This window comes from Asparagus officinalis, chromosome 5 (genome assembly GCF_001876935.1).
Source record: "Asparagus officinalis chromosome 5, Aspof.V1, whole genome shotgun sequence".
NCBI classification, from domain to species: Eukaryota; Viridiplantae; Streptophyta; class Magnoliopsida; order Asparagales; family Asparagaceae; genus Asparagus; species Asparagus officinalis.
The window spans coordinates 82,347,750-82,357,077 of NC_033798.1; the positions used below are offsets into that span (position 1 = coordinate 82,347,750).

A 9,328-nucleotide genomic window follows, 5' to 3' on the forward strand; every position below is an offset into this window, starting at 1 on the left:
GATCTCCAGCTATGCTGGTATATAAAATACTGTTTTCTATTTCTGAACCTTAATGTATCAAAGACTGATCAACCATCAAACAAAACTAAACAATGTAATCAAATTGGACGTTTAAAAGAGCGTACATATAGGACATGACATGTAATTTGTGATAAGAAGATCAAGACATGCCCTTAGTTCAATTGTAACTTTTAAGGGAGAACTTGTTCCATGTATTGGCAGAGGAAAATTATATGATGTACTGTAAAATTTGATCAGAGATATTGTTTGTGAACATTTACAACTTGACAGTCTCTAACCATTAGAAAGAGGGAGGAATCACTAACAAAATAACTCCTCAACAAGTCCATACAATATTAGATCTTCAACTTGACCAACAATATGATCAGCCTCTTCCACACAAATAAAATTTAGCCACCCCATATCCCAATTAGTATTCACCGTTATATCTTTGCATCTGAGATCCCTCTCTAGTATCACATAAACGCTGTCTTTTAAACCGACACCTGCACCATTTTTTCTATGATCGATAAGTTTCTCGATCCCATAACTGATTTCGTTCACCAACTGATCAAGAGATACAACTGCCAAATTCCATAAGCTACTTCGCAGCATATGATAATGATTTGCCATCGCTTGTTGGCGTCTTTTTCGAGCCATTAGTTCCTTTGCGCAATCTAACAGAAGATCCGCATTTTCCGTTCCAAGCTTGAAAGTTCCTTTGGTTTGTTGGTTTGTAGTCTGATGGTCATCAAATCCAAAGAGCTTGTATGCATGGCTGATAAATGACTGGGTGTTCAGAAGCAATAGTTGTATGTCACACTCTTCTACTTTAGCTTTTGTTTGGATAATGGCTTTGCTATTTGGAGCCTCTATAGATTCTTCTGGTGGTTTTGAGGTTCTCTCACATTTGCCACTATTTACCATAACTTCGTTAAAGAGCTTTGTGTCTTTCTTCTTGCATCCTGTGACCAGTGAAGGGATGTAGTTGCTATGCTTTTTTATGTCAATAAGAAAAGGGTTTTTAATCTAGAAACCACCATAAAAATAGGGTAATTATACGGAAACTGCCTTTTATTTTCAATTTATGCATAAACCACCTTCAAAATAAGTTTTTGTTGCAATCAGCCACCTCCAGGTCAATTTTTCACCAAAAAAATTAAAAGTACCCTAACAATTTCAAGTTCAATGTACGTGAGTTGTATTGTAACAAACCTGAACACTAAAAGAACAAATCACAAACCTTGAATATGAGTTTTTTAGGGGTAATTGTGGATTTTTAGTGAAAATTTTGACTGAAAGATGGTTGATTGCAACAAAAATCAACTTTGAAGGTTGTTTAGGTATATATTGAAAATGAAATGTGGTTTTCATATAATTACTCCATGTTTAAGGTGGTTTTTAGGGGGGAAAAAAGCCAATTTTCTAATTTTCATTCACCTAGTGAGAACTTTATTTAGTAGCTACGTGACAAAGAAATTGCTTTACAAAAGATGTAAGTAGGCTACCTCTGTTGTAAGGTATCGAATTCTTCTTCGCTTTTTTCGCTGGTGCATCAGCAGGCAAATTGCGACTTTTATTTGTTACTTTGACATCCTTACATTTTACATTACAAGTCTATGACAAGATGGACAAAATGCACAATGTTAGTTTAGGCCGAAGAAATTACACAGTCTATTCAAGAACAAGCACTAAAAAATACAATGTACGCACAATTCAGAAGCAGAATCAAGGAAAATAAGAGAAAATGGACTTACAAATGCTTTGATGTCCATGGATTTCGTGACAGGCTTAGCTTCTCCCGACTTCTTTACCTTCGCAAGGTTAGTAAAATGTTGAGATGTGGGTTTTCTAGTTAAAGTTTGATTGTGCTTTCTTGATGCATTTCCTCCTTTACAAGCAATGGCTTGATTGTTTGGAGGGACATTTTTAATGATCCTTCTGTTATCAGACTTGGCTGGTGATCTAGAAATAAGAGTGGCCCGAGATTTTGGAGTTGCACTAGTTTTCGACTCCTTGTTTCCAGCTTTCCTTCCATGCACTTGAAGCTTTGGACCCGCATCGTCTATTTCACTTGAAGCAACATTTTCAGTCTGTAAATATGACGTGACATTATTCCTCTTCGCATTCTTCCCTTCTTTTCGCTCAAATTCTCTGGATAACATATCTCCATTGTTACAAGCTATCTCTTCTGGATTCAAGTTTATCGCCCTCGTCTTTACTGAAACGAGAGCATCATCAGACTGAGGAGGCAACTGTGGAGATCTCACGACGGCATTGATTTGAAATCCATTATCAAAATGATGGCCAGAAGATGACGTCCTTCTACGGCCTTTGACTTCATTGCCCTTGAGTAATTCATCAGATTTCACAATCTCAACAACACCCTTCACCGATTCTGTTCTTGCTTCTGTTTTCTTCTCGATTGATGGCGGCTTCCTCGTATTGGACAGTTCTACAGGAAGGAGGGGTCTTGGCTGAACTAAACACTCATTAACCTTCTGTTCCTTTCTTGTAAATTTGCTAGACTCTGAAGGGAGCTCTTCGAGGCCCATGAGCTTCGCAATCAAATTCGACCCTTTCGCCTTCTTGGGCTGATCACTGCTCATCAAGAATCCAAGAGATCGACCCGAAGAAACTTTCCCATCCGCCCCGGAAGCAATTCCGGGGTCTTGATTAAAACTGCTCTCTGTCATCACTTTCTTCAACTCATCAACGTAATGGAACAGAGAGCCACCCGTAGCGATCCTCTCGAATCTCGCGGAATCCTTTAACCCAAAACCAAACTTCACTCTTGATGCCTCTCGAAGATTCCTAGCTTTGATCAACGACTCTTGGAGATCGAAAACCGCTTCTCGTTAGAGTCTTAACAACTTCTTCTGTTTGTTCGTCAGAAATCTGCGTCTCCGGCAATGAATTGACCATCTGGGTCAGTTTGTGGGCTTCTCTAGATACCTGCAACAGCTTGGCTTCGCTACTTTCATTGCCTACCATTGTGGGTTTCTGCCAGCCTCCTAAGGCATCAAATGTAAATAAATGAATAAATTAATTAACTCACGGAACTCTCAATTTTGATTAGCTATTGAAAATGCAGTGATGCACATTCCACATAAAGAATAGCAGGAAACTGACAGCAGAAATCATCCCAATGCCATTGACAAAACAAAAAAAAACTTGGAAATGGAGCCAATGGGTCTTGACAACAGAATAAGAGATGAGAAAAGGGTAATGTACCTGAAATTTTTGAAGGGCTTGGGAGCCAGAAACTTTCATGGAGGAGAGCTGAGAAGGTAGGGGTTTTGTGGATGTAGTATTGTGTTTCATTCCTGAGATCCGTGTGAAAACATTGCACAGCTGTCACTCGTAGTAGAACATTTACTCTCAAAGCTCAGGAGCACTTAATGGGGGCTGGCTTGTTCCGCCACCTGTTTAATGAGCTTCGAGTTGCATTTTGGTGGGTCAAAATTCAGGTGGTGCTCTTTTACCCTTTAAAAGTAAACGAACAGCAAAAGAGAAGGCAACAAAGATTACATTGCAGTAGAATAAATTTTCACACCCAAATGAGATTTTAATTACCAAAATCGACTGTTTTTTTTTTTAATTACCAAAATCGACCCGTTTTATGCCACGTAGGATTAATCATGTTTCCTAATTAGTCGGGGTTGGCAACCCCGACTGTTTAGGAGTTGTTAAACCCCAACTAATCAGGTTTTAAGGCTTCTAATTGGGGTTCAACAATTCCTAAACAGTCGGGGTTGCCAACCCCGACTAATTAGGAAACAGGATTAATCCTACGTGGCATAAAACGGGTCGATTTTGGTAATTAAAAAAAAAAAACAGTCGATTTTGGTAATTAAAATCTCATTTGGGTCTACAGTGAAAATTTATTCCATTGCAGTAAGGCAAAGATAAAGATATCACATATCTTTTTTGTTTGTTTGCTTGTTTGCTTGCGATGGAGCACCTAAGAATTTCTTGTTTATGGAGTGTAAAATAAGACCTTGGTCTGGTTGGATTAGGACAAATTTTCAAAACAGTCCTTTTTGGACTTTTAATCCAAAAAAAAGATTCATTTTTAACTTATTTTCATAAACCGCGGCCTGGTTTCAGCGCTGAAACCAGGTCGGTTTCTGAAAAAAAATTTCCGAAACTTCACGGGAGTTGAACTCCCGTGATAAACTTCACGGGAGTTCAACTCCCGTGAAGTTTCGGAAATTTTTTTTCAGAAACCGACCTGGTTTCAGCGCTGAGGCTGAAACCAGATCGGTTTCTGAAAATAAGTTCGAAATGGGTCTTTTTTGCGATTATTATTGTAAATGGGATCGTTTTGAAAATTCCTCCGGTTGGATTGTGTACCATTTGGGTTCATGCCGAAAGACCTTGATATAATCAGATTGACTCCAACTTAAAGAAGGGGATTTTTTTTTTCTTTAAGTGATAAAATCGGAGGGAGATCCCCGTGTTTTATTAAAAAATTTTAACGAAATATACAAATACAAAATATAATACGCTCCTCACAAAATATGAAAACCATACAGAAGGCCACGTGGGCAAAGTAAACAACGGGAAATTTTTTAACTGTTAGTTAAAAAAAAAAACTACGGAGACTGAAAAGAGACGAATCAAGCGTCGGAGCTCTTGTACTCTCCAACAGTGAATCTTACTCGTTTCACTCAGACAGCAACCGTGTAAACACTAGTCTAGTGTTCACATGTTTAATCATTAATTCATGCAAGGAAATGAAATTTATCACCCATCTAGCCATAAAGTATGCCACTGAAAGCAGAAATTATAGATTTTGAACATAAACAACGAACATAAGGATTTCTACGGTCACAGAGAACCGTACTCAGGTTTCAGATTTACTGAGCACAATCGTAGTCCTAAGAAGGTTGTACATATCAACAGCACAAATGGGGAGATACATGGGAGATCTTGCCGAGACAAAATTATATCTTGCCACGTGGACCTAGCTTGGGCGGCAGCTGAGGGCCTTTCTTGATGGGTAGTATGTCGCCTGAGGCGGTGGAGCTAAGGTAAGCAAGCGTGGAGCCTCCGCCGAGTATCAAAAATTTGAGCAGCAGACCTCTCTTGGTGAATGGAGCTGCGAACGTCTCGAAGAATTTGCTCTGGATTGGTTCCAGATAAAAGTCAGTAACTACCATTGTGCAAATTTAGCTGAGTTTTGGTATTTAGATAAACTAACCTGGCCTAAACAAGATAATGAGGTTAGTTTACAAAGAAAACAATCATATAAGACCAAACTAATCAAGCAAAACAGGAGCATCGAGCCTCTGAGAAGCTTGCTCTGCAATTTCTTTTTCCTCGAAACAATTTTACCGGTGAAAGATATAAAATAAGATCTTTAGCCTCTCTATGACAAATGTTTCATTAATTCTTGCAATAGATTATCCTCATAATCATGAGGATTGCATGCTAATTACTGCAATTCTGTTTTCTTATTTCCACATAATCAGAAGCTGCAGATATAGAGTTTTTAATGAAGCTTCCTTCGTTTGATGTATCATATGCACCCTCCTTAGTTTTATAGCTTTAAGTGAAAGGTGTCGACGTTCAGTGAGATTTAATTAATTGGTCAGAAATATTAGTAAACTATGGTCGGTGTCGTAGTATAGGTATCATTATAAGTATATCCTCTAATAAGTAAGCTCCAAAGAGTTTAAGGCAAACAGTTCAAATGACAAAAGATATTTTCCCGAGTAAATAACAAAATAACTATTAACTAGGCATATATACCTCGATACTACAAGAAAAGAAAGTATCGAACCAGGCTAGGGACATCGAAAAGATGTTGAACCCAGGAAAAATATATAACAAGGAATCAGGATTAGTGTCTCGGTACTAGATTGTACGCGGAGTTAATGAAGGTACTTCATTCTTCATTTGCTTTCTCAGAAATTCCGGATCATGATTGAATTGAATATCAAATGTAAGAGATCTATCAGGTAAAAAAAAAAAAAAAAAGAGGTATACATTTGACGAGCAGAATGCATTTTCACTGAACAGAAATGTAAGGGACGTCACTGAATATGGCTCAAAATCTACTCAGAATGAATTCAACCATTAGGCCCGCACAGATTTCCCAAAAGTTAAAAAAGAAAAAGTATAAAAGGTTCTATTTTAATATATGAGCAACCACATCAAATATTAAATGTCAAAATGGCTATTTATTTTGAATGTATGTTCAAGATTAAAAATGGAAAAAAAAAGATTTATACATATTGGAAGTTAACTAATTAATTAACCAGAGTGATGAATTCTCTTTCATCAATGTATGTAGATCTCCTATAGGACCCATGCATATTGGCTAGTAAATTTAACCAATCTAAATGAATAAACATGGCCAGTTGTGATTGATTAATAATCCCGAGATTAAGATAACCTGCAGTGGATTGTAGGGAGAAGGCGCGTCAGAACCATACAGATCCCACTGACCAGTTGTGTTGCCGATGTCCTCCAGATCAAAGTAGACGCTCTTGTCCCCATACTTAGCCACCACAGCACCAGAGGACCTTAACAAAAAAATAAATAAAAATAAAAACAATTCCAACAATGAGTCCTGCTCATAAATTTACAATCAGCCATCAAACAACGTGATGTAAAAAAAAAAATTTTTTTACCTGCTTTTAGAACTTGAGGAGATTCTTCGAGGGGAACGGACGTGGAGCTTGGTGCCGCGCAGGGAGCTGCCGCCGAGCCCCTTGATGCCCGCCGGTTGAGCAACAGCCACGGTAGCGGTCAGAGAGGCCATTGCTACTTCTTCGTTACTGATTTGCCTTTTGCCGATTGTTCTGTATCTTTATGATTTCGAACGTCTGGGTGGGATTTGTTGGCGAATGCGGGGCTGACATGTGGCAAATCGGTGATTTGGAACAATAGCCAATGAGAGATTGACAGTTGGTTACTGTGTGATAACCTTATCCTTTCTTCGGTGACTGTTCTCCTATGATATGGACGAGAGAGATTTGACACTTAAAATACTCTGTTTAAGCTCTACACACGTCCACGTAAGCATTCTACAATTTTGTCAAGAACAAAAGAGTTACCGGTATCGTAATTGATCTATGCCCTTGCTCTCTACGTCGCTGATCACACATAATTGAGATAAGAACTCGGCAGAATCAAGAAAATTTTCCGTGAAGTCTCAAGTAATTGTTACGACGAAATTTATTTCTGTTTATGGATGCAAGTGCTCTGAAACTCTCATCCTTACGACATTAGTCACTCTCAAAAGCCTCACAAGCTGCGAAACAAATGAAACTGAGCAGCTCAGCAACCAACAAATTGCAAACGATCGTACATGACTACGGATTCCCATATCCAGATCTACCACTGTGCCCCTCCAGGCTCCAGTAGGGCTAAAAGCAGTAAAATACGATATGCGTCACTCAATTGTTCCATTATTTTCTTTCAAGTCACAGTCAAGTTCCATTTATTACAAGCAAGAGAAATTTAACACAACAAAAATCGAGAAACCTCGACACTTTGTGCGATTGTAGGATACCAATGCACGTGAGCGACACTCCATGTCCATGTATATCAATTTATATCATCAGCTCATGCGAGTGACAGCTGCATGTATGGCGTCTGCAAGATGGGGAACAGTCCTTGAACTCAAACCTGCCATGCTTATCCTCCTGTATATCATCAATGGTTTCCGATTAATCTTCTGAAGACAGGTAGATTGTAAAAAGATTAAACAAATTTCAACAACATTGCCATAGATAGATAGAAGCCGGATGTCCGGATACCAAAGTCTTAATTCATAAGAAAATATTCAAGATGTGGGAAACCATATTAGCTAATTAATTGTTTGTCAAAAATGTAGATCAACCACTCTAAACAGCTGACGATACATTAGGCGGGCTGCAACATCAGAAAAAGAAACAAAAAGGAGGGAGAAAAAAAGGTATATGCTGACAAGTTACCATGCTGGAAGAGATGCAGACGTATTCAACAAATATAATTTGAGTCATGCCCTCATGCTTACCCATCAGAAGTCATGTAAATGTGATATTCCCTTGTCATGAATGCAACTTGCTCGGAATTAAGCCCTGTGAAAGTGAACATTCCGATCTGCTTGATTATGTGACTCCAGTCACCAGGTGTTCCTGCGTAAGCATAATGAAAAAGTGTTGTTACATTCATAAAGTGTGCAAAACAGTACAACATAAGATCACATCTCCCATCTGAATGCTAGACTGAGCTGCTGAAAACTGGCCATCCATCTAGTGCACTACTATATTAAGTTGTATATGGGTGCGAAAGGAATTAATCTGGAGTTAGGTTATCCGGACACTTCTGTGTCTTGACACTTCCCATATCCGTGTCTGTGTGGACACTCAGACACTCCTTGGACACTTCTTGGATATAGACATCAATTACATAGACGTGTCCTCAATTATACAACACAAATTTTAGTTTAAAATTAAAAAACCCACATACACTTCTTGAACGTATATTTTTACACTTCACCTCAAATTTATTCAACTTGTTGGACTTGGGACAGGTTCTTTTTTCACATACCTAGTTCATAAGTTTAAGGGTCGTTTGACTATGTAGTTAAAAAACGAGTGGTTTTTCAATTTATAATCTAGTCAATAAAAGAAACATAAAAATGATATAAGGATTTTAGTTATCATAACACGTGAATGGAAAACAATATTGATCTCATATACATTATTAAGTTTAATATGTACGTATATAGTCGTGTCCCTGTATCCTAACTTTTACAATTTTAACATGTCTTGTATCCCCACCCGTGTCCGTGACTGCACATGTATCCGTGCAACATAGATCTGGAGAATAGACATAGATGTTAAGGGATAATGATACAACAGATAAATAAGTGCACCACGCTGCATTTAACTATAGAACGAGTCTCAGTCTTAAGCTATCATGGATAAGCTACTGCAACAGGGATTCCATCTTTAAAATTAGCTATATAACGCTTTTGATTAGTGGCAACTTGAAAAACAGAAGTTGAAGCAAAGCCACCAGCTTATATGATCAATGACAATGTCAGATAAAGCTAAACCCTTAGGATAGCACATACTGTATAAACTATACAGACTTTCTTCAGGAGAAAAGGGTGGAAATGGAAGGAACTGGTCCGTGCAATGGTGGTCAGACACAATCTCTTAAAAAGTGTCACACCCGGGTCAACACAAATATTAACCAATAATAGGATTGAGACACGTGATAGTCGGCCACAAATCCTCTTGAGCACCCAAAACCAACACAAATATGAAGCAATTGTAACACTGATGCACATGACAGTCGGCCACAAATCATATTGATTTGTGGC

At 38.2% G+C, this 9,328-nt stretch overlaps 3 protein-coding genes across 3 annotated transcripts in view; all 3 read right to left on the reverse strand.

Moving 5' to 3' along the window:
* On the reverse strand, window positions 317-3,413 carry LOC109839902. The gene is made up of 4 exons (XM_020408355.1): window positions 3,235-3,413; window positions 1,758-3,014; window positions 1,509-1,617; window positions 317-965 (listed from the first exon to the last, which is right to left on the reverse strand). Exons 2-4 carry the CDS (start codon window positions 2,694-2,696, stop codon window positions 322-324), a joined length of 1,692 nt encoding a protein of 563 aa, XP_020263944.1. The 5' UTR covers window positions 2,697-3,014; window positions 3,235-3,413; the 3' UTR covers window positions 317-321.
* On the reverse strand, window positions 4,737-6,806 carry LOC109839904 (photosystem I reaction center subunit VI-1, chloroplastic). Its single transcript, XM_020408357.1, has 3 exons — window positions 6,642-6,806; window positions 6,404-6,533; window positions 4,737-5,129 (listed from the first exon to the last, which is right to left on the reverse strand). The coding sequence occupies exons 1-3, from the start codon at window positions 6,770-6,772 to the stop codon at window positions 4,950-4,952; spliced, it is 441 nt and encodes a 146-aa protein (XP_020263946.1). The 5' UTR covers window positions 6,773-6,806; the 3' UTR covers window positions 4,737-4,949.
* The window catches only part of LOC109839903 (aspartate aminotransferase, cytoplasmic-like), a 19,196-nt gene continuing 17,257 nt past the window's right edge, over window positions 7,390-9,328 (reverse strand). The window contains 2 exon segments of the mRNA XM_020408356.1: window positions 7,390-7,658; window positions 8,012-8,132. Of these exon segments, the coding sequence (XP_020263945.1) occupies window positions 7,574-7,658; window positions 8,012-8,132 (206 nt within the window). The 3' untranslated portion in view covers window positions 7,390-7,573.